Below are 24270 nucleotides of genomic sequence, written 5' to 3' on the forward strand. Positions count from 1 at the left end.
CAGTTTGGTCAGGTTCATGCCATTTTTGGTAGGAACAGATGCTGTATTCATGAGGTCTTAACTTAAAATTTAGCCTGGTGACTCATATCATTTTGGCAATTTTTATGTTCACAATACAATTATCTATACAAGTGAATAAGAAACAAGATTTTTTATTCATTTGTACCCATTATTGTAATGATGTAGTATTACAAATATGACTATGATATCAAACAAGAGCTGTCGGATGACAGCGCGCTCGACTATTTGAAGAACTGATTGAAGAGTGGGGTCAAAATATTTCCATAGATTTTCAGACAAAAGAAAAAAATGGATTAAACAAAATATGTTCCTGTATTTGTGGCTTTCGATTAGTCTTGCACTAAATGGCAATATGTGATCATGATGGCAAATATGTTAAGTTATATGTTAGGCAAAATATGGACTTGTATGAAAAATTTAACTAATTTCCAAGTCCAAAAAGGGTCATAATTCAGTCAAAATAGTTGACAGAGTTATGTACACTTGCCTACAGATGGAAATCATGTTGATATACTAGTGTTAAAAGTTTCAAAGCCACAGTTCAAATAGCTTTGACAAAAATTTCAAAGTCCAAAAAGGGCCATAATTCAGCCAAAATAGTTGTCAGAGTTATGTACTCTTGCCTACAGATGCAAATCATAATGATAAACAAGTGTTTAAAGTTTAAAAGCCATATGTCAAATAGTCTTGACAAAACATGGACATATATGAAAACAGAACCAATTTCCAAGTTCAAAAAGGGCCATAATTCAGCCAAAAAAGATGACAGAGTTATGTACTCTTGCTTATTGATAGAGACTATAATACTGAACAAGATATAAAAGTTTCAAAGCCATATGTCAAACACTTTACACAAAATATAAACTACATAAAATACAAAAAACTTAACCAAGATTTCTAAGTCAAAAGGGGCCATAATTCAACCAAAATGCTTGACAGAGTTATGTACTCTTGCCTATAACTGGACATGGTGATGGTAAACAAGTGTTGAAAGTTTCAAAGCTTTATCTCAAAAGACTTTGACAAAATGTAGACTGGTACGAAAAACTTAACCAAGATTTCTAATTCAAAAAGGGCAATAATTCAACCAAAATGCTTGATGGAGTTTTTGTACTCTTGCCTACAACTGGACATGGTGATGGTTAACAAGTGTTGAAAGTTTCAAAGCTTTATCTCAAAAGACTTTGTCAAAATATGAACTGGTACGAAAAACTTAACCAAGATTTCTAAGTCAAAAGGGGCCATAATTCAGTCAAAATGCTTGACAGAGTTATGTACTCTTGCCTATAACTGGACATGGTGATGGTAAACAAGTGTTGAAAGTTTCAAAGCTTTATCTCAAAAGACTTTGACAAAATGTGGACTGGTACGAAAAACTTAACCAGGGTGTGACGCCGACCCGACGCCGTGGTGTGTAGGATAGCTCTATTTATTCTTCGAATAGTTGAGCTAAAAAGTACATAATAACATCTGTAAAAAGAATAAATATTATTGTGCTGTCTTGATGCATATTTTGGTTGTTATTTATAACAAGAGGGTCATGACGACCCTTAATCGCTCACCTGAGCCACATGTTTCAAATGGCAAACTGATGCTAAAATATTATAAAGTAGGTCAGTAGGTAACATTCATGGTCACTGAAAGTCAGTTTTAAGATTGGTGTGCAAAACTGTACATGTCATCCGAATTTCATGGCTGTATCTTAAAAAAACAAGAAAGTAGGTCTGTAGGTCAAGGTCACAGCCATGTGACTCCTAATTGCTTGGGGTCAGCAGGTAATTATAATTAGTCTAGGAAATATGATCTGATAATTTTTAAAGTATTTATTCCTATATAACTCATATAACAAATGAACCCCAGGGCGGGGCCTCTTTTCACCCCAGGGTCATAATTTGAACAATCTTGTTAAGAGATCCACTAGGCAATGCTACATACCAAATATCAAAGGCCTAGGACTTGAACTTTCAGACAAAAGAGTTTTAAATGTTTTTCTATACAAGTCTATGTAAAACTTGGGATCCCCCGAGGTCGGGACTCTTTTCATCCCAGGGGCATAATTTTAACAATCTTGGTAGAGGACCACAAGGCAATGCTTCATACAAAATATCAAATGCCTAGGTCTTGCGGTTTCAGACAAGAAGATTTTCAAAGTTTTTTCCTATACAAGTTTATGTAAAACCTGGGACCCCCTGGAGTGGGGCCCAGGGGTACAGTTTGAAGAGTTTTCATAGAGGACCATTAGATAATGTCACATACCAAATGTCAAGGCTCTACGCCTTGCAGTTTTGGACAAGAAGATTTTTAAAGTTTTTCCTTTCGGTTGCCATGGCAACCAGAGTTCTGCAGGGAATTCAATTCTTTGAACAATTTTGAAAGGGGGCCACCCAAGGATCGTTCCTGTGAAGTTTGGTGTTATTCTGCCCAGTGGTTTTCAAGAAGATTTTTTTAGAAAATGTTGACGGACACACGACGCATGAAGGACATTGAGCGATCAAAAAAGCTCACCATGAGCCTTTGGCTCAGGTGAGCTAAAAAAAGCAGAAAATTATGAAAATGTTAAAAAATCGCTAGCAGTTTCAGCAACAGTGGGTGTGTTCAAAACTATTTTTCACAAGAACAAGCATGTTGACGCATTGGTTTTATTTGTTCATTGTTTTCAGCACAAATTTTCCTATCATACATGTGAATTTGAAAAAAATCTTATTATAATGAAAGGAAAAAAATTATAGGAATTCTCTTTAAGAAGCCAGCCAAGGCAGTGAAAATTTAAAAGCTCAAGACAGGTAGTTACTTAATATAAAATCTTAATAAAAACAGTTAAAAGATCCTTTGGAAGCAAAAGATGCAACCAAGCAGAATAATAGCAGACTCGGATTGCTTTAGTCTGTTCATGGAGTGAATGAAATGTGCAACACCTCTGAATCCCCAGTAGCACCGGCTTAAGCAGAGATCTATTACACATTTTACTGAATGGACTCCATGATCCAAAAGGATCAGAAATATAACCACACAAAGTTGTTAAGACAAGTTAAAATAAGAACAAAATGACTGGCGACTTAAGGCAAGTGGCTGCTTAAAACAGGTGACCATTAAGGCAGGTTCAACTGTATTCACACTTAATGACATCATACTACGCACATTAGACAATTCATAAATCTTTAAGGTTAAACTGCAACAAGAGGGCCATGATGGCCCTATATCGCTCACCTGTTATCATTGCACTTGAGGACAAGAAGGTCCTCTGAAAAAATATCTAAGTCCAAAGGACAGGAACAACAAAGGGAAGAAATTTAACCAAAAAGAAAACAAAATTTTTACAAGGTACAGATATGTCAAAATACACCTAAAAATTGGAGGTACCATCCATGTTGTACCACAGAAAAGTGGTCTCGGTTTTTCCCTACAGCCAATAATAAAAAAGTTACTAAAAATAAGCTATTTATAGTAACCTAAAAGGGAAGTAATTGAAAAAAACAACTATTGTAAGTGAACAAAAGAAGGATCTGCCAAATAAATCTGTTGACATAAATGAAATTTCAGATCAGTATCTTCATTAGTTACGGAGATATACCCATTTTTTTTTTTTTTAATTTCAGCCCACAAGGGACCCAAAACAAAAGTCATATGGTTTGGTTTTCGGAGAAACAGTCAACTGGTAATGTGCCCTGAGTTCAATCTCTCTTGGGGAAGTAATGAGTTCACATTATTAGACATATACACATTTTAATTTGAAATAAAGGGAGGTAATTTGAGATAAAATCAGTCCATAATTATCTACCCTGATTGGCTCAGTCCAGCAAATGACAATAATGAAATTTCAAATAAGTCCTATAAGTACTTACTGATATAAATCCATTTTGATTACTATCAGGGGAGGTAATCAGATATAAAATAACTCTGGAACCTACGATTGGATCTGATTTGTCATGGAATCCAAGATTTATTGTTGTTGAAGATATTTTGGAAGTTTGTATCAAATAAAACCATAAATGAAGTATCTATATGGCTGCAAAAGCCAAAATAGCCAATTCTGGACCTTTAAGGGGCCATAACTCTGGAACCCATGATGGAATCTGGCCAGTTCAAGAAAGGAACCAAGATCTTGTGGTAATACAAGTTGTGTGCAAGTTTGGTTAAAATCAAATCATAAATGAAGCTGCTATTGTGCAGACAAGGTCAAAATAGCTGATTTTGGCCCTTTCAGGGGCCGTAACTCTGGAACCCATTAAGGGAACTGGCCGGTTTAAAAAAGGAACCGAGATCTTATAGTGACACAAGTTTTGTGCAAGTTTGATTAAATTCAAATCATAAATGAAGCTGCTATTGTGCAGACAAGGTCAAAATAGCTAATTCTTGCCCTTTCAGGGGCCATAACTCTGGAACCCATATTGGAATCTGGCCAGTTCAAGAAAGGAACCAAGATCTTATGGTGATACAAGTTGTGTGGCAGTTTGGTAAAAATCAAATTATAAATAAAGCTGCTATTGTGCAGACAAGGTCAAAATAGCTAATTTTGGCCCTTTCAGGGGACATAACTCTGGAACCCATAATGGGATCTGGCCAGTTCAAGAAAGGAACCGAGATCTTATGGTGATACAAGTTGTGTGCAAGTTTGGTTAAAATAAAATCATAAATGAAGCTGCTATTGTGCAGACAAGGTCAAAATAGCTAATTCTTGCCCTTTCAGGGGCCATAACTCTGGAACCCATATTGGAATCTGGCCAGTTCAAGAAAGGAACCAAGATCTTATGGTGATACAAGTTGTGTGGCAGTTTGGTAAAAATCAAATTATAAATAAAGCTGCTATTGTGCAGACAAGGTCAAAATAGCTAATTTTGGCCCTTTCAGGGGACATAACTCTGGAACCCATAATGGGATCTGGCCAGTTCAAGAAAGGAACCGAGATCTTATGGTGATACAAGTTGTGTGCAAGTTTGGTTAAAATAAAATCATAAATGACAAGAAATTGTTGACGGACGCACGCACGGACGCACCGACGGACTGACGACGGACGAAGGGTGATCACAAAAGCTCACATTGTCACTATGTGACAGGTGAGCTAAAAAAAAGTAAAAATCTAAACTTCAGTTACTTCAAAATACAGGAAAACCTCGTGTCTTTAAACCCCAAATAAAACTCGATCAAATCACTCAGAATAGATAAAATTAAATTCAATGGTTTTCAACATCTTAAAATTCTCTAAATTAATGTTTGTGACAAGAAAGGTTAATCATGGAAAAGATTGTATTTACCTGTTGGATTTGGAGCAGCGTTGCCATTGAGACAATAAAATCCGGGGTCACAGGGTCCTGAGGGAGCTGTCAGATTGGTCGAGCCACAATAGTTTCCTAATGTGCAGGTGAAGCAGTCAGATTCTGCCTGTCCGAGTGTTATATCACGATAAGTTGTATTTGGACAAGGTATAGGATCTTCAGTCTGCATTGGGCAATAGAATCCAGCTGGACATGGACCACCGTCACCAGTTGTTGTTCCCGGTGTTGGAGTGGCGATGCTTACACCTAAAACAAATTTGAACAAGAGCAGTCACTATTGGTGACAAATGCCCCCGAAGTAGGCCCAAGAATGGCACAGTTGTATGTGCAAAAAATCACATATCATTTTGTGACCTTGACCTAAGAGGCCTTGGTCATAAGTGTGACACATCTTCTCAAAATGGTTAACATTTATGTCAAATTATTTTCAAATCCCTTGATAAATGATAGAGTTATGGACCAGACAAGAAACACCTTTGACTTCTAAGTGTGACCTTGTCCTTGGAGCTAGGGGTCTGGGTCTTGCGCAAGACATGTCATCTCATTATGGTTAACATTTATGCCAAGTTGTTTCAAAATCCCTTCATAGATGGCAGAGTTATGGACCAGACACGAAACAGACCATGTTAACCTTTGACCTCTGTGACCTTGACCTCTTAACTTTTGACTTGTAAATGTGACCTTGACCTTGCAGCTAGGGGTCTGGGTCTTGCGCAAGACATGTCATCTCATTATGGTTAACATTAATGCCAAGTTATTTCAAAATCCCTTCATGGATGACAGAGATATGGACCAGACACGAAACAGACCATGTTAACCTTTGACCTCTAAGTGTGACCTTGACCTTGGAGCTAGGGGTCTTGCGCATGACATGTGGTCTCATTATGGTGAACATGTATGCCAAGTTATTTCAAAATTCCTTTATGGATGGAAGAGTTACAGCCCGGACAAGAATTTACCGGATGCACAGACGCATGGACTCATGCACGCATGCTCGCCTTTGGCAGCATAATAAAAAATAATTTACCAGATAATGTACAAATTGATGCAATCAACTGTTTTACCAAAACTCTACTTAAGATGATTACGTGTTATATTATTCAATGGCCTTCTGGGACTGAAACTCATAGCAATACAGCACTAAACTTTAAACATGTAGCACTCATTAAAGAGGAACAATACTAACCAATATATTATTGTATCATAGCTCGGTGTTTTTTCTTAACAAATTTGGTGCAGATAATTCATATACACTGAGTACAAGGTGTGGTAACTAAAAGTGTGCAGGTATTTAATACCCGCACACTAGTTACCGCACTGGTAGATAGTGAAGTATGTCAGCATGTCTGGAACAGTAGACAGCAAGGAGTATTTTATTGATTTTCTGCTCTCACATTGGTTTATTTTACCTGGGCTTTACACATTTGTAAAGCAAGGATTTTAAGTACTCACTGAACTGCTGTATATGGCAATGTAGACCGCCTACAACTACCATATATTGATGGCTATGATACAAAAGAGAAAGAACATTAAAACTCTCGGGTAAACGATTTATACTCGGGGGCTACGCCCCCTCGTACAAATCGTTTACCCTGGAGTTTCAATGCTCTTTCTATTACTTGTATCATAGCTCGGTGTTTTTTCTTAACATATTTGGTGCAGGTAATTCGTATACTCTTTAGTACAGGGTGCGGTAACTAAAAGTGTGCAGGTATTTAATAACTGCACGCTAGTTACTGCACTGTTGGAAAGAAAAGTATGCCATAGTGTCTGGAACAGTAGACTTATTGATTTTCTGCTCCTCTAGCATTGGTTTATTTTACCTGGGCTTTACACATTTGTAAAGCAAGGATTTTAAGTACTCACTGAACTGCTGTATATGGCAATGTGGAACGCCTATAACTACCATATATGGATGGCTATGATACAAAACAGAAAGAACATTAAAACTCTCGGGTAAACGATTTATACTCGGGGGCTACGCCCCCTTGTACAAATCGTTTACCCTCGAGTTTCAATGCTCTTTCTATTACATAGATATTCTAACACGATCCGTAGCAGTTGCTATATAAACATATAGCGAAATCGCCTATACATGAATCTACGATAAAATATAGCTCTTCCATTCCGCCCTACGATTGTAACATGACTGTAATATTCTACTCTGCTTCGATCCGTTATATTACAGTATAATACCAACTAAATATTTGACTTTTTCAGTGCTAGTAGTAATAAAAAGTACATCAAATTTTCTGAAACAAACAATTTCTAACTGATGAACTTATTTGTTTATATTGTTACCGTAAGGAAATGTTTCAGCCCGGTAAGTTTCAATTTCAACACCAGTGCATCTATGTCTGAACGTGTGTGTAGTTTACAATTTCTGCGTAGTAGGCACCACAAATGTCAACTAGATTCTACTTTGACAGTAAATAAATCATAATTCATGTCATGTTCCAATCTTCCAGACTAAAGTGTTTACGTGTTTATATGCCGCCGCAATGTTCTGGCGTGTATGTTTCAGTGCCACTATGTAGGTGACGTGTACTATTTTTAGAAACTGCATATATAAACTTTGAATTAAGTATTTACCTCTGATTTCTATATCCGACCTTAGATGTTATTGAAAATAACATTTTCACGGCAATAACTACTTAATACTTTAATTAAAATTTACTGAATATCGGAAAATTCCGATTGATGCAACGCTTTCTATTCATGGGGAGGTTTTTATAATAGCATACGGCCAGCTGAATGACATATCGCGCTAAAATGTAGTGCTGTAAAATGCGATGAATTTGCGTGGTTATAATTGAAATAATAAATATGTTCCAATAATTTTATCAGTTAATAAAATATGGGCAGTCGTTCGGATGCGAATATTAAATCAATTGTGCTACGCACTCGTGATTTAATTATTACGCATCCGAGCTCCTGCCCATATTTTATTAACTGATAAAATATAGGCACATATTTATTATTTCTTAAACATACCTGATTTACAATAGTAGCCAGCATCACATATACCAGTTCCTGTGTTATTTTTGGTAAAGTCAAAATCTATAGCTCCTAGTGTGTCACAGTAGTATCCGCCCAAACACTGTCGACAGTCACTAACATCATCCATTCCTGTAACCAATTTTGTGTGACAGTTTAAGGAAACAGCAATCTCTGAGACAGGACTTACAATTGCAGAAGAATAACTACCTTTCAAGCACAAAGGCAGGGATCTGCTAATGATTTTCACAAGCATATTTAATATGTAGATTAGACATCACCTTAAAATTCTATAGATTGGGTATTTTACATATAAGCTATATTTCACAAATTTCTTGGTTAGCATCCTCATTTTCAGGTGTCGGAGAATTTACAATGTAAATTTTATTTTTGCTCTACGACACAGACACAACGCATACCAATATTCACAAATATTTTGAATTTGCTAGTTGCATTACTTGCAAAAAATCAATAATTGATTGTATTACCTGGTCTATGGTACACATCTGAATGTATCAGTTTTATCCTACCTCCCTATATTGTCTAAAATTATGCAGTTGAAGTCAATTTACAGGTGACATGTATTATAGCATTATGATTACAAAATTATCATTACTCTAATGATTTTTTTATTGTTGGATTTAACATTTCTGGTCACATAGTCACTTTCTACATTTTTTTTTGGAAAATTCCAGGTGTCCCTCTGAGCATTATTTCAGGTATGTATGGGCGACTGGGTAGAACCACTGACCTTCAATAGGTCAGATCAATGGCTTCCTCACCGCGTCTCATTAGTCATAATGTGCGAGACAGACATATGTCCGAAACTGTATGACATACATAATTATTATTTACTCATTACATATATTACACTGACCTTTGTCTGGATTGTACGTTCCTATTGGACACTTATCCTGACCTGCCCACGATGTATTTCCTGGGCAGTAATGGCCGCGATCACACTTGTGAACATTTTCATCACCATAACAGAAGAATCCAGGCGGACAATCAAAACAGGCGGCCATATTTGTTACGTTCATATAAGATCCTGCCGCACAGGCCAAAGGAGCAGCTACAATAGTAAAATAAAAAGTATAACTATGTCTACACACTGACCTTAGATGCATTGCTAATACTTTTCTTTTTTGCTTAATAGTTTGACTTAAATGAAATAGTAAACTACCACTTAACACAGAAAAATAATCTTTTGGACCTAAGTCCAAATTGAAGTAAATAAAGTTTTAAGTTGTGGCGAGGTAATCATCCTGCAGTTTCCTATTGATTGCATTACATTTGTGAAGCAATCTGGCAATCATGCTTAACATGCACATGACTTTTTTGGAAAAAAAACACAAACAGAAAATACATAAAATGTGAAAAGAAAATATGTAATTTCGCCGACAGTTATTATGGGTCCACTTTCTTATGACCTTAGCATTCTCCAGCAGAAATGAACAATAAAGCAAAAAAAAAAATGCCAGCATTTTTAAAACACAATTATGCAGACTAAATTCAATATAATAACATCAAACTTTACGTGACAAATATTCAAACTCTATTACCTGTTCCTTCAGGACAGTAGTGACCGATTGTACAAACTTCACCAGTAGTGCCACCATCAGCAGGTTTATTAGTGTATGCTCCTTGCGTACAGTACCAACCTGCTGCACATACACCATTTGGTGCCGTCAGCCCACCTCCACTGCAGACAAGACCTCCATCACACAAAGTACAGTTGTCTTCATGGCTGTTTCCTGAATAGTTAGAATAGGTTCCGTTTGGACACGGAAAATGTTGATATACTGAAGTTCCTTCTGGACAGTAATAACCTGGTGGACATAAATCTCCAAATGTTTCACTGATCGGAGCCCGCGTGTTTGAACCATTTGAACAGTAATGTCCTGGATCACATAGGACATTTGGTGCTACCAAACCATCAGTTTCACAAGCCCAGCCAACAGTACAAGAGTCACAATGCAATGCTTCATCATATTCTCCCTCGTCAACCTGGTACGTTCCTGGTGGGCATGGGGTTGGTTCTTCACTATTCAGAGGACAATAGTAACCTTGAGGGCAAATAGTTCTATTAGTGTTAGCAATACCGCTGCAGTAGTATCCTTGTGGACAGTCCAGGCAGCTTTCCGAGAGTCCAGCAGGTTGATAATAACCAGGAGGACATGGTTCTTGTTTGTAAGCTCCTGCTTCTGTGTAATATCCAGGCTGAGTGTCATGCTGAGTTGGGACACCTGCTCCCCCTGTACAATAGTAACCAGCTGAGCATTCCTGTGTTGCATTCACACTGCTTGAACCGGCACAGAAGTAACCAGGGTCACAAGGTATGCAGTCATACTTGGTTTTTGCACCAGCGTAATTGCTATAATAACCAACTTCACAAGGCGTGGGAGTAGCGGAACCAGCTGGACAGTAGCCACCAGCCGGGCACAAACCTCCAGTTAAACCATCCGGTGGAGCAGATGTGTAAGCTTTCTCAATACAATAAAATCCTGTAAGAAAAGGATTAGCCGACATGAGATTTGAGGTAACTATATTTATAATTATGTTTGATATTTACATAGCATACATCACGAAGCCATTTACTACATACATTACCGCTTACTACTGTCACCAAGTGGAAATGCACTCATTCAAATTTTCAAGTGTAAAATTTCTTCCACGCAGTGTCCTTTAAGGCGACTAACCCACACACTGTGATTTGTGATTTAAAAATATATATATATATCCATAAATGTTAAATGCTGCCACAGTTTCATCTATCTACATGAACCTTGATGGTCAATAAGTTTCTTGTTAACAGAATAATGGGAACATTTGAGTTTTTGCACTTTCTTCTGACCTTTTATTAAACCATTCATAAATTTACTTTTGTAAACATTGATAAATAAAGACAGAGAAGCAAGAGTATTTTTAAGACACAGTCATCACATAGGTAGAAAGCAAAAACTGCATACAAATACCTTGCTTTAGTCAGACAGAATTTCAAAGCAATAGAACACCTTAGAAAGACCAATAGCATATAAAGCCAGATATCATCATTTAAAGGCAAAACAAATTAATATAGAACACCAAGCTGATGGGTGGGCAAGTCCGGACAGATGGTGATCCCGTAAGCAATCTTCTCTCTGATGTTTGCAAAGTGCTTGCTTAACTGAATCCTTTTTTTTTTACAAACTGGAAAACCCTTATCAGAAATTGGAGAAAAATGTTTTCATTTCACATTTATCAGTAAAACAAGATATTCAACACAATTCAATAAAAAAATACATTGTGATAACATCAAACGCGACAAAAAGATGGATTTAGGAAAAGTTTGTAAAAATCTCACACCACAATGTGTGGGCTAGTCGCTTTAATATTATGCAAATTCATTTTAACTGTTTCATCATATCTCTGATAAAACAATAGTGCAAAAGTGTTAGAATAAACATATTTAAATGAAAACTGATGTTGAAATCCTTTCAATATCTATTTTTTTATTAATGAAATTCCTACAAACTGGCATACCGGCATCGCAAACATCTGTCGGAGTTGTCAACCCGATACCATCACAGTAGTATCCTCCGGGGCAAGGTGTACAATCTGTGTCACGTCGGAGATTTGTTGTGTTGCCATAGTGACCGAGTGGACATGGTACATAGGATGTACTACCAGTTACACAGAAATAGCCTGTAAAATTAAAGGATAGCAGGTAAGTACATGCCAAGTTTTCATTTCATTAGGCTTACTATATCTCCTTAAAAAGGTCACTATTTTCTCTTCCCTTTTATCTATTAATCTATAGCCTGCTAAATTTCTATCATGGACTGTCCATCATTCTGTTTGGGTAGTACCATTAATCATTCTGAAGGGGTGCTTTCTGAAAATTTACTGGCTGAATAGCGAACAGTGCAGACCATAATCAGACTGCACAGATGTACAGGCTGATCTTGGTGGGCACTGGTCGCAAAGGCAGAATCGTTTGCCACCAACTGGCTAAAAGTCAATAGCGTAAATTTACCTAGTAAGGGGTCAACTTAAGAAAAGTTGAAAATTAGAAAAAAAGGTCAATTTGGAGTGGCTGACTGGCTGCTGGGGGCAAGTCCCTGCTTAATACAGATGGCAGCAAATGCAGATTCAACTTTAGTTCCATTAAGCTATCATGTCCTGTCCTAAATTGGTGATAAGTTTTGTCTCAACATTGCAAATTTGTATTCAATGACATAATTATGTTTGCCAATAAGAAAACCATGTTCTCAACTTCAGATAAATGCTAAATTGTCACAACACCTATACTTGAACCTTCTGGTATAGAAAATGGATTGGTCTGAGTCAGGGGCTGTATGTAAGGGAGAAGGCCAATGGTAACTGTACCAAAAATTCCTATTTAACCTCTACCCTACCAAATTTTTAAAATGGATTGATCTATCATTCAATTTGGGCAGTACCATTTATTATCTGAAAGGGTTTTCACTGAAAATTTACCGACTGAATAAGGAAAAGTGCATAGCATGATCAGCAGGTACATGATCTTGTTCTGCACTGGTCACAAAGGCAGAATCCCTTGCTACCAGCAAGCTTAAGGCTAATGGGGGTACTTGATGGAAGTCTTGGAACTACTTTTCAGCTGAGCAAACTTCCCTAGCAGGCAATCTAGGTCAATATAACTTACACCGGTACCTATTTTAGTATGTTAATCAGCAAGCACTGAACAGCAGTCAGGATGTCACTGTTGGTCATAATTCAAACCCAAATTACTAGTTTAGTGGTATAAAATGTACAGCAAATTAGGGAACTAAATGTTAGGAAAAATTTCTGGACTGTAATATTTGATCAGTTTGGAGGGATTTTCAGTAGTGCGGGACTCGGGTTTCACTGTATAACAAATATATCAATATACCTCTGGGACAATCCTTAGGTATGGCAAGACCTTCTTCATCACAGTAAAATCCAGCAATACATTCAGCACAATCGGAGAAAGATTCTTTTGCCGATCCATTACGGTAAAATCCAATTGAGCACGGGAAAGTGTACTTGTCTCCAGTTCCTCTTGGACAATAATAACCACCTGGACATTCACCGGCTACTGCTGTTAAGCCTTCCACATCGCAATAATATCCTGCAGTACATGACTCGCATTCTGACACCTGCTGTAATCCATATTTGCCATTAAATGTCCCAATGGGACAGGGTACAGGGAATGGATTGACATCACCTCTTGGGCAGTAGTAACCTTGACGACAGGGATCTGAGACTAAATCTGGCTGGTATGACATTCCACCGGGACATTCCGTTCCAGCAGGGCAGATGAGATCAGAGTTCATGTAAGTCTCGGAAGTTGCATTTGAGTTACAATATCTACCGGGATCACAAGTGGTACATGCTGTTGCCCCTGTGTCAGAATAGTTACCCTTCTCGCACACTAACGGATCTGTCATTGCAGCGGTTGGGCAATAATAACCAGCCGTGCAGTCATCACAGCTTGTCAAGTTCTCTCCCTTTGTCGTTGCTCGGAATGTACCTCTGCATTATACAGAAGAAGAAATATCAAACATGATAAACTATTTTGCTTTCTAGAATTTGTAATTAGTACAGGTAGCACAGAGCTACGGAAATTGCCAGTTTCTCTGTTTTAGACAGTTTCTGACTTTTTGTAAAATAAAAAAGATTAAAGAGTATCCGTCAAAATAAGAAGGGGAAGTCAAAATACAAATGAAAATCTCAATACACCCACAAGCAAAAATTATGTACCAGCAAAGGAACACAAAAATTGCATGTTCTATTAGATAGAGTATTCTCGTATGCTATTTCACCATCCTTCTGCAGTTTGTTTTTAGTTTTTTTCTTAAAATTTCATAACACAGCTCGATATTTACCCAAAATATTATATCCGGATACGATTACACTTTTCTCCAGTTTGAACAATATATTTTACAAATTGTGATGATACGAAGACATTTAGCAGCAATTGGCAGTATCTGACATTGAAGTTTACGGTTAAATTACCTCTTATTTAAATCTTTTCATAAAAAAGTTGTTTCGTTTCGTGAAAGCAGCCAAACATAGACGATCTACTTTCGATTTCAAAAACTACAAGAAAATACAATTTAATGTTTCGCCGATTTGTTTATTTCTCGAAAAATAAGAATTAAAATCATTTTTAATATCAGTAGTAACTAAACAAACCAGTAAGAGCTTCTTCTTCCAATAATTTATCCGTTTACTGACTGCAAAATTCAACCCACGCAAAATTTATAGAAATCATACGATGCGTGTTTACGTTCAATGTGGGAGAATTAAGGCTGATCTGCTATGTTACCTAACGCATCCAGACGATTCAGATTTTGTTTTTAAAAAAGTATTGTGTGCGTTTCTGTAATTTTATATACGTTTTTATACGCTTAGAAATTATTAGACATGCGTATTTGCATTATTTCTATACGTAATTTACGCTAATACGCATCTTATCTGGAGCCCTGTGGAACTATTTTTTGTCTTTCGCTGGATGTTACCCAAGCTTTGTAAGCCTGCGCAATTCTTAAAATGCACATTTATGCTTAATGAGTTACATTCGAGTATTGCACAATTACAAGTCATAAATATGACAGATTACATCGTATATTGATCATAGCAAAGGGAATTGACACAACTTAACTTCATTCATGCAGTGAACTGTTTGAAGTTTGAGAAATCTAATGGAACTAAATCCCTTCACTGTATTATTTGGTCCATTTAGAGAATCGCTGGATAGCAAGGACTCGTCAAAAGGCTTTCAGCCTTTAGCCGACTCAAAAATCACACATGGAGAATGCACAATCAAACAGAAAATATGGATTGTCATTGTCTGTCCACCACCTTAAATAACTGCAACTTTTCATGAAACTTTGACTGAACAGAGCTCACATAGTATATATAAGCATCATGAAAGAAATTATACTAAATTCATTTTTCAGAACTTCGAAGTCCGAGACAGTACTACCGGTAATAAGTCACAATTTTGTAGACATGGTTGCAGACTCTCTTTACATCATACAGCGAAATCATTCAATTTCATGGGCAAGAAATTTTATTTACGCAAAATTTATTATATAGTGACATGTATTTGTGAATTTTACAAGCAGAATACTGTTGAACCATTACCCTGCTAAATTGCTATAATGAACTTGCCCGTCTTTCAATTTGGACAGTATCATTAATTGTTAAAAGGGGTGCATACCAAAAAAATACTGACTGAATGGCGAACACTGCAGATCATGATCAGACTGCACTAATCTGTAAGAGAAATAAAATCCCAATATGTGAAGACAAAATTCCTTCTTTTTTATCAGTAAAAGTTGAAATCGAAATACGTTATCTCCCACAAAATGACTATTTTGGCCCAAACCATGAAACTGAATGCCTGAAAACTAAAATGATTTCACAGTATACTAAAAATGGAAATTTTTATTTGAGTTAAATTTTGTGGATTGAGGTTACATGAAATGCACAGAAGGCAGTCTCAACAAATATTGATGAATTAATAGTAACTTACGCTGGACAATCAGTAGGGGTTACAGAGCCCTGTGGACAGTAGTGTCCTGTAGTACAATCTTTGCACTGTTCCCAAGCTGTATTTCCTGTAACATCGCTGTACGATCCTGCATGACACGGGAACTCTGTGTCGTATCTAGTACCTGTAAAATATATACAATATATCATAAACTATTTAACGATACAAAAAATTAAGTACATTAGCATATTTTCATTGCTAAATGGAACAATTTCTGGTGCAGTAGTCTTTATAAAAGCTATGTTATATTTTCTGGTCTTTCGGGATCATTGATTTCAACTCATTAGATCTGAAGACTGAATACTGCTAAAGCTGGTGCTAGCGGACATGGGCAGTGTTGTATTTTCCCTTACTGCTCATAAACAGACTCAGTGAAACTGAGACTGCAATTTTCACAGTTTGCTTTGTTCTCGGATCTTCTGAGAGATCTACTTTTCAGATTTTATCCCATAGTTTCTATGTAAGTAGGCAACAGGTCTAGTTTGATCTGTGAAATCAGTAATAGGGCTTTGTGAATTTCAACTCTCTTTTGCAAGGTCTAGATATACAGTCGAGTCCACTTAATACGAACTCGCTTGATACGAATTTTCGGATTAAACGAACAAAGTCCAAATTCCCCGTCCGAGTCCTTCTATATATACGAACATATTTCTTAGGTCTGGATGAGTTCGTATAAAGCGGGTTTGACTGTAGTTATATATCAATCTACAGTTCTTCAAAGATGGTAGTAAAATTTTTCAACTTTTTAAGACATATCTTATAACTCAGATTTAAAAGGCTTAAAAATATTTTTTTCCCTGTAATTTTTTTTTCTAAGAGAAAGCCTTTTTTTTCAAAAATGGAAAAAGTCGTATTGAATTTCTTACCATCCGGACAGTAATGACCAGCAGCACACAGCCCTGTCGGTGAAGAAGACCCCTCTAAACAGTAGTACCCTCTCGGACATGTTGTACATTGTTCCACCTGGTAGAGGTTTGTCAAGTTAGCATATGTTCCAGCCGGACAAGGGTGCTGTGTCGGTGAACCTGTTCCTGTTGGACAGTAATATCCTTGACCGCAAGCTTCCGGTGCCTTCTGCTGGCCTCCTGTACCTCCGGTACAAGCAAATTTTTGTGGACAGTCTTGACATTGCTCCACATGTGTAAGATTTGTGAAGTCTGTATATGTTCCAGCTGGACAAGCATATTCCGCCTGGTTGTAGGCATAATTTGCACCCGGACAGTAGTAGCCTGGGGAACAGGGTGAATCTGGCTCAGAAAGTCCTGTTTTGGTGCAAGCGACGCCAGCTAAACAATCTTGACAGTCCGTCAGATTGCCCTTCTCGATATCAGGATTGTACGTGCCTGCCGGACAAGCCAGTGGTGAAGCTGTACCAGACGGACAATAGAAGCCTGTAGGACAGCTCTTGCAGTCACTTTCTGCCACAGAATTTTCAGCCTCGGTGTATTTTCCTGTTGGACAAGCAGTTGGTGCTCCAGACCCAACTGGACAGTAAGAACCTTTCGGACATTTATAGGCATCGAAATCTGGATTGTCTGTTCCTTCTGGACAGTGTCTTCCTTCTGGACATTGTAAACAAGCTGTGTTACTTGTTGCACCAAGTGCGTTATTGTACGTACCTGCAGTACATGGATTTGACTTGTAAGTATCGGTTCCAATTGGACAAAAATATCCCTTGTGACAAAGGAGATCATTGGTTGGCTGGCCTGCTGTTCCTTCTTTACAATAAAATCCTTGTATACAGTCCTTACAATCTGCTTCAGCATCATATCCCAAATCATCACCATATTTACCAGCTGGACACGGAGTCTCAGTCAACCCATCAATGCAATAGTATCCCATGGAACATTTAGCACTTGGTGGATCCTGTTGGGTACTGCCCTCTGGACAGGCATACCCAGCAACACATACTGAACATGTTGTTGCACCAGCTGCACTCCAATGACCCTCTGGGCATATAACAGGATCTACATCGGCAGTAGCACAAGAGTAACCTGCTGGACATTGCTTGCAAGCTATTAGTCCTCCTAAGCTGTAGTAGCCAGTGGCACAATTTGAGCCTTGAACATTATTATTGAGGCATTCTTTTCCAGCTTCACACTCGGTACAGTATTTGGCTCCTGCCTCAGAATAAAATCCCCGTTCGCATTGAATTACAGTGTCGTCATAGATAGTCGGACATTCGTACCCAGCTGGACATTCAACACATGCATCACGTCCACCCTCACTGTAAAAACCCTCGGCACATTCAGTTTCTGTACTTGCGGTTGTTGACAGACATTCATACCCCGGTGGACACTCTGTACAAGCAGTACTACCTGCAACAGCGTATTCCCCAGCAATACATGTAATAATAGTTGCATGATTAACATCCGGGCATGCCGTTCCGGCAGAACACTGGGTACAAGCTGTTGCCTTGCCTACTGCATAATAACCAGCTAAACAGGGCGTTCTGTCTGTACCATCTTTATTTGGACATTCCCACCCTGCTTCACAATCTGTACACGCTGTGGAACCCATGTATGAATACTGTCCTGGATCACAATCAACGGGGCTGTTGGCGGGATTTGCACAGTACTGTCCTGCCGGGCATCTAGTACATGTTCCTGTTCCTGCGGCTGCGTAGTAGCCTTGAAAAAATAAATATCAAAATTATTGAACAGCTATGCACAGATAAATGAAGAAATGCAGTTGTTTTTTTTGGGCTATTTATTTTTTTAACATTCTTGTATCAGATTAAATGTACCAATCAGAAATAACATTTACATAGCTTACATGACCCTTCGATAACTTCCAACTCCACAAGCATATATTGTCCTTCTTTTGTTTATTCCAGTTTTGGCCAGGATGGCTATTACACAGGAAATGAACATGTGAATTGAAAATTTCGACGATTAAATAAAAATAAATTAATTAGTTTATAAGGACATGACAAGTTTTAAAGTACATGTTCGATCCTCGGGCGGGCGTATGTTCTCCGTGACTTTTTGATAAACGACATTGTGTCTGCAATCATTAGTCCTCCACCTCTGATAATTCATGTGGGGAAGTTGGCAGTTACTTGCGGAGAACAGGTTTGTACTTGTACAGAATCCAGGAACACTAGTTAGGTTAACTGCCAGCCATTACATGACTGAAATACTGTTGAAAAATGGCGTTAAACCCAGCACAAACAAAACATGTTGACTGGCTTATAGTACTTAAAACCATGATTAAATTTATGTTTGTGCTGTCAGACTTTAAGTCATTCCAACACAATTTAGATCTCATTGCAACCTTTTAGTATTGTTTTAAGTTTACACCCTTTTTTCAACAGCATTTCAGAGGCAGACAGAGTGTTCCTGGGTCTTGTAACAGTACCAACCTGTTTTCTGCAAGTAAATGTCAACTTTTACACATGACTTGAAGGTGGAGGACAAAAGATTTCAGACATTATGCACAATGTCTTCCATTAAATCATCACAGAAAGAAAATGCCATTCTCAAAATTAAAAATGAAGCATGAAGTATTCTATTAATCATAGAATGAGCCACACCATGAGAAAAACAACATAGTGCATTTGCGACCAGCATGGATCCAGACCAGCTTGCACACCTGTGCAGTCTGGTCAGGATCCATGCTGTTAGCTATCAAAGTCTATTGCAATTAGAGAAACCATGAGCGAACAGAAAGGATACTGACTATGCGCAGTCTGGTTTGGATCCATGCTGGTCGAAAATGAACTATGTTGGTTTTCTCATGGTGTGGCTCAAATATAGTTACTATACCTGATCTGCATGTTGACACTGCCCCAGTGGAAGTACAGGAAGCACCAGCAGTACATGTCGAGCATGCCGTCTGCCCGCCAGTTGAATATTCCCCTGCAACACACAGTACAGGTGACGCAGTTGTTGTAGGACATTCGTAACCTGCAGGACAGGTTGTGCACGTTGTTGCTTTGGCAAGTGCATATTCCCCAGATGAACAGGCTTGTTCTGCAAGACTAGAAATAGAAAGGTTAACTGTGTTGTTTATATTAATGATAAATCATGACATTCATGGCCTGTACATTTGTGTTTTGAGTTATATGTCATACCTAAAACAATAAGGCAAGCTAGGGAATTTTCAAGAAACAGATATCTGGTTTAATTTACTCAATCAATTATAGGAAACATAAAGAAGATGCTTATAAAATAAAATCTTGTTCGGTTGGTTGCTATATGACGACACGAAAACACGTCACAAATTATCTAATTCGGAATCATTTTCATTTTATCTGGTTTAACACCGCACTGACACAATTATAGGTCATATGATGACTTTCCAGCTTTGATGGTGGAGGAAGACTCCAGGTGCCTCTCCGTGCATTATTTCATTATGAGTGGGCACCCGGGTAGAACCCCCAACCCATAAGCCAGCTGGATGGCTTCCTAACATGAAGAATTCAAGGCCCCCAAGTCAGGCTCGAACCCACATCAATGAGGGGCAAGTGATTTGAAGTCAGCATCCTTAGCCACTCAGCCATGTAGGCCCCTGAATCTGACCTTAAACTCTTAATGATCTTATTTTGTCCGTGGTAAAGTATGTAACTTTTAAAAGGAAGTAATGTATGACATTTAAAGTGATTTTCAGATTTCATCCTAAATTATTGTATGTAGGTCAGATTAGCAAAAACATGACAATAGTCCAACATTTTCAACATTTATAAGATATAATTTTTCTAAGCATGTCAGTACTGTGAATGTGGGAGCATGTCAGTACTGTGAATGTGGGATCATGTCAGTACTGTGAAAGTGGGAGCATGTCAGTACTGTGAATGTGGGATCATGTCAGTACTGTGAATGTGGGAGCATGTCAGTACTGTGATTATGTGGGAGCATGTCAGTACTGTGAATGTGGGAAATATCATTTCTACAATGATTAAAAGGATGACTACTTTCTCGTCCACAGTTCTACCTGTATGTCCCTTTAACGGCAAAAGAAGTTCCAAGGTACTAAAATGCTTGCAATGGAATGGCAACTTAGTGGATGAGGGGTTACATATGTCTCCCATACGTTGGCTGGTTCAAACCTGTCTCAGATCACTTGTACTACCTCATTCAATCCAATGATTTTATTTTTATCATGATTCAAATGGGCTTTATGCTTGCTTCACAACTGATTTTAATCGAATTATCGTTTGCTAAACAAGGGTTTCTTCATGACAGTGTGCTCAACCATTCGAAGCCCTTCCATTTAATACTACCTTACATACAAAAGCTTTACAAAACTTTTATTAATTGAAAAAGGAGCATAATTTTATTAAAATGTAAGAGTTATGAAACTTGCTTTATATGTGAGTTCATCCCATAACACTAAAAACATGTGGAGAATTTGAAAACATTTGGTCAAGTAATTCCAAACAACAAGAGCTGTCACTAATGGTGACAAATGCCCCCCGCAGCACCTTGACCTTTGACCTGGTATCCCCAAAGTCAATAGGGGTCGTGTACTCAATAAGTACTATTAGCATGTAAAGTTTGAAGGTCCTGGGTGCTGTGGTTCGCGAGTAAAGTGCCTTCATGCAAAAAGTTAACATTGTAACGAACGAACAAACGAACTAATGAACAATGAACGGACAGTTGAAAACTAATATGCCTCCCTTCGGGGGCATAAAAATGCATACATTTAAAACTGTCACTAAAAATGGGCTCAATTTTGACAAAAAATAAGCTATAGTTTTGTAACCCCTTTTCCATGATTTCATGTTATGATGTGAAATACATGTGAGAAGTTTGTAAAAATAAGGCATAGCAGTTTTAGAGAAAACCTACTTAATTGCAAACTTTTGTGTCAAGATGCAAGCACTGGCAAAATAGCGACAGCAACAGTTTATCTATTTGAAAAATTTTGAATTGTCAAACTAAAACCTATGTACAAACCTTGGGTCAGGACATGCATTTCCTGCAGTACAATCTGTACATGTAGTTTGTCCAGTGTTCCCACCTGTAGTCTGACCCGAAGAGCAAGCTATTGGGCTCGATGTTGTGTACGGGCACATACTACCTTTGGGACAAATCGTACAGTCACTTTCTCCCGACAGACTATACTCGCCATTTGAACAGGCTGTTGGATTGTCCGGATCGGTTGTACATTCATACCCAGCTGGACAGGCCGAACATGTCGCAGTGCCCTAAAATAATCAAAATCAAACCAAAAAGTGAATGAAGTATTGCCAATACAAAGTCCCCTACTGGAAGGCACCTAATCTTCTCTACTGCAGTATAGCATAATGAACTGATATCTGTCAATGATGTATAAACAATATTGTACTATATATACAGTATGTTATAACAAAACACTTGGATTAAAATTTGTATATATAAACCCCTATAGTTGTTTTCATATAGCGTATCTGGCCGATTATCAAAAAGGTAACGTTATTTATAGTAAAAAAAAAAAAAAAAAAAATCCATATAAGTCCGCACAAAACTCTTTACCAGGTAGAGATAGGTCAAAATACACCTAAAAATTGGATGTAACATGCGCGTTGTACCACAGAAAACTACGGCCTGTAATATGTAAGTTACAATATAAGCTATTTATAGTAATAACAAAGGGCAATAACTCTAAAAAACAAGAGTGCCTCATGGTGGTGAACATTTGTGCCAAGTTACATCAAAATCCCTCCATGCATAAAGAAGTTTTCCAGACAAAGTCATTCTTGTATCTGACCTTTGGCATCTGAGTGTGACCTTAACTTCGACCTAGGGACCAGGTTCTTGTGCATGACACTCTGTCTCATAGTGGTGAACATTTGTGCCAAGTAATATTCAAATCCTGTTTTGCATGACAAAGTTATACACCGGACAGGAAAAATGTCCCATTAACCTTTGATCTCCAAGTGTGACCTTGACCTTTAAGCTAGGGTTCTGGGTGTTGCGCATGACATGTCATTTCATCATGGGGAACATTTATGCCAAGTAATATTAAAATCCCTTGATGGATGTAAGAGTTCTGGACCGGACAGGAAAAAAAACCTATTGACCTTTGACCTTCAATTGTGACCTTGACCTTTGAGCTAGGGGTCAGGGTTTTGCGCATGACACATTATCTCATCATGGGGAACATTGCGCCAAGTAATATTAAAATATCTTCATGGATGGCAGAGTTATGGACCGGACACGAAACAGACCCTGTTCATGCCATGTTAGCATAACTGCCAAGACTTGTGACCTTGGGTCTGAAAGTTGTGCACGGCACATCGTCTTTATATGAGGTACATTTGTGTCAAGTAATATTAAAATCCCTTCATGGATGACAGAGTTATGGACCGGACAGGAAAAAAGCTCTGTTGACCTTTGACCTCAAGTTGTGACCTTGACCTTTCAGCTAGGGGTCCGGGTTTTGCGCATGACATGTCGTCTCATCATGGGGAACATTTGTGCAAGTAATATTTAAATCCCTTCATGGATGACAGAGTTATCGACTGGACAGGAAACAGACCCTGTTCATGCCATGTTAACATTTGATTGCCAAGTGTGACCTTGACCTTTGAGGTAGGGGTCTGAAAGTTGTGCATGACAAATTGTCTTATTATGAGGTACATTTGTGCCAAGTAATATTAAAATCCCTTCATGGATGGCAGAGTTACGGACCGGACAGGAAAAAAGCCCTGTTGACCTTTGACCTCAAATTGTGACCTTGACCTTCAAGCTAGAGGTCCGGGTTTTGCGCATGAAACGTCGTCTTATCATGGGGAACATTTGTGCCAAGTAACATTAAAATCCCTTCATGGATGACAGAGTTATGGACCGGACACGAAATTGCGGACGGACGGAATGATGGATGGAAAAGCGCATTCCTATAGTCCCCGAAACTGGTTTAAATAAATTGGAAGTGACTGGTTCAAAGATTTTACGGTAACTATGATCAAATTATTTGACAAAAATTTTTTTCTAGGATTGTTTTTCTTTTTAAAGAGCATTTGACATTAACTTACTGAACCTTCTGGAAATATTTTGTAATTGCAAGATATGACAACGACAGACTTAAAGACACACAAAACATCTTAAAAGTCTCGGGAGAAAAAATGATAATCTTACCAATGGACTGTAATATCCAGTATCACAGTTTACTGGGGCTGCTGAAGGGTCAATGCATGACTGACCGGTTGGACAGTTAGTGCATGATGTTGACTGCACGGTGGAATATGTTCCCGATGTACAGATGGCTGGCGCAGCAGACGTCGTTGCACAAGAATAACCAGCAGGACATTCTGTACATGCTATAGTCTGTAAAACATAATAAAATATTAGAACTAAATACATATGAGTGGTTAGCGATAAAATTTGAAGCTGATGTGAAATCATCTACTTTGGTAAGCATAAAATTTCATTTGTTGGGACATTAAATTACGGAATTTAAATTTTAAAAGATGAATGTTAATCAAGATTAAATTTAGTGGAATGAAGCAAA

The 24270-nt window shown here is 37.9% G+C and overlaps 1 protein-coding gene across 1 annotated transcript in view; it reads right to left on the reverse strand.

Moving 5' to 3' along the window:
* Positions 1-24270, reverse strand: part of LOC123565532 (uncharacterized) — a 170146-nt gene that overhangs the window by 96760 nt on the left and 49116 nt on the right. The window contains exons 17-27 of the mRNA XM_053550318.1: positions 23898-24086; positions 21735-21985; positions 19602-19816; positions 16701-18464; positions 15817-15958; positions 13186-13808; positions 11814-11975; positions 9854-10795; positions 9169-9363; positions 8289-8423; positions 5274-5540 (exon numbers count right to left, since the gene is read on the reverse strand). Coding sequence (XP_053406293.1) covers positions 5274-5540; positions 8289-8423; positions 9169-9363; positions 9854-10795; positions 11814-11975; positions 13186-13808; positions 15817-15958; positions 16701-18464; positions 19602-19816; positions 21735-21985; positions 23898-24086 — 4885 coding nt within the window. The remainder of the gene's footprint in view (positions 1-5273; positions 5541-8288; positions 8424-9168; positions 9364-9853; positions 10796-11813; positions 11976-13185; positions 13809-15816; positions 15959-16700; positions 18465-19601; positions 19817-21734; positions 21986-23897; positions 24087-24270) is intronic.

Source organism: Mercenaria mercenaria, chromosome 8 (assembly GCF_021730395.1).
Source record: "Mercenaria mercenaria strain notata chromosome 8, MADL_Memer_1, whole genome shotgun sequence".
NCBI lineage: Eukaryota > Metazoa > Mollusca > Bivalvia > Venerida > Veneridae > Mercenaria > Mercenaria mercenaria.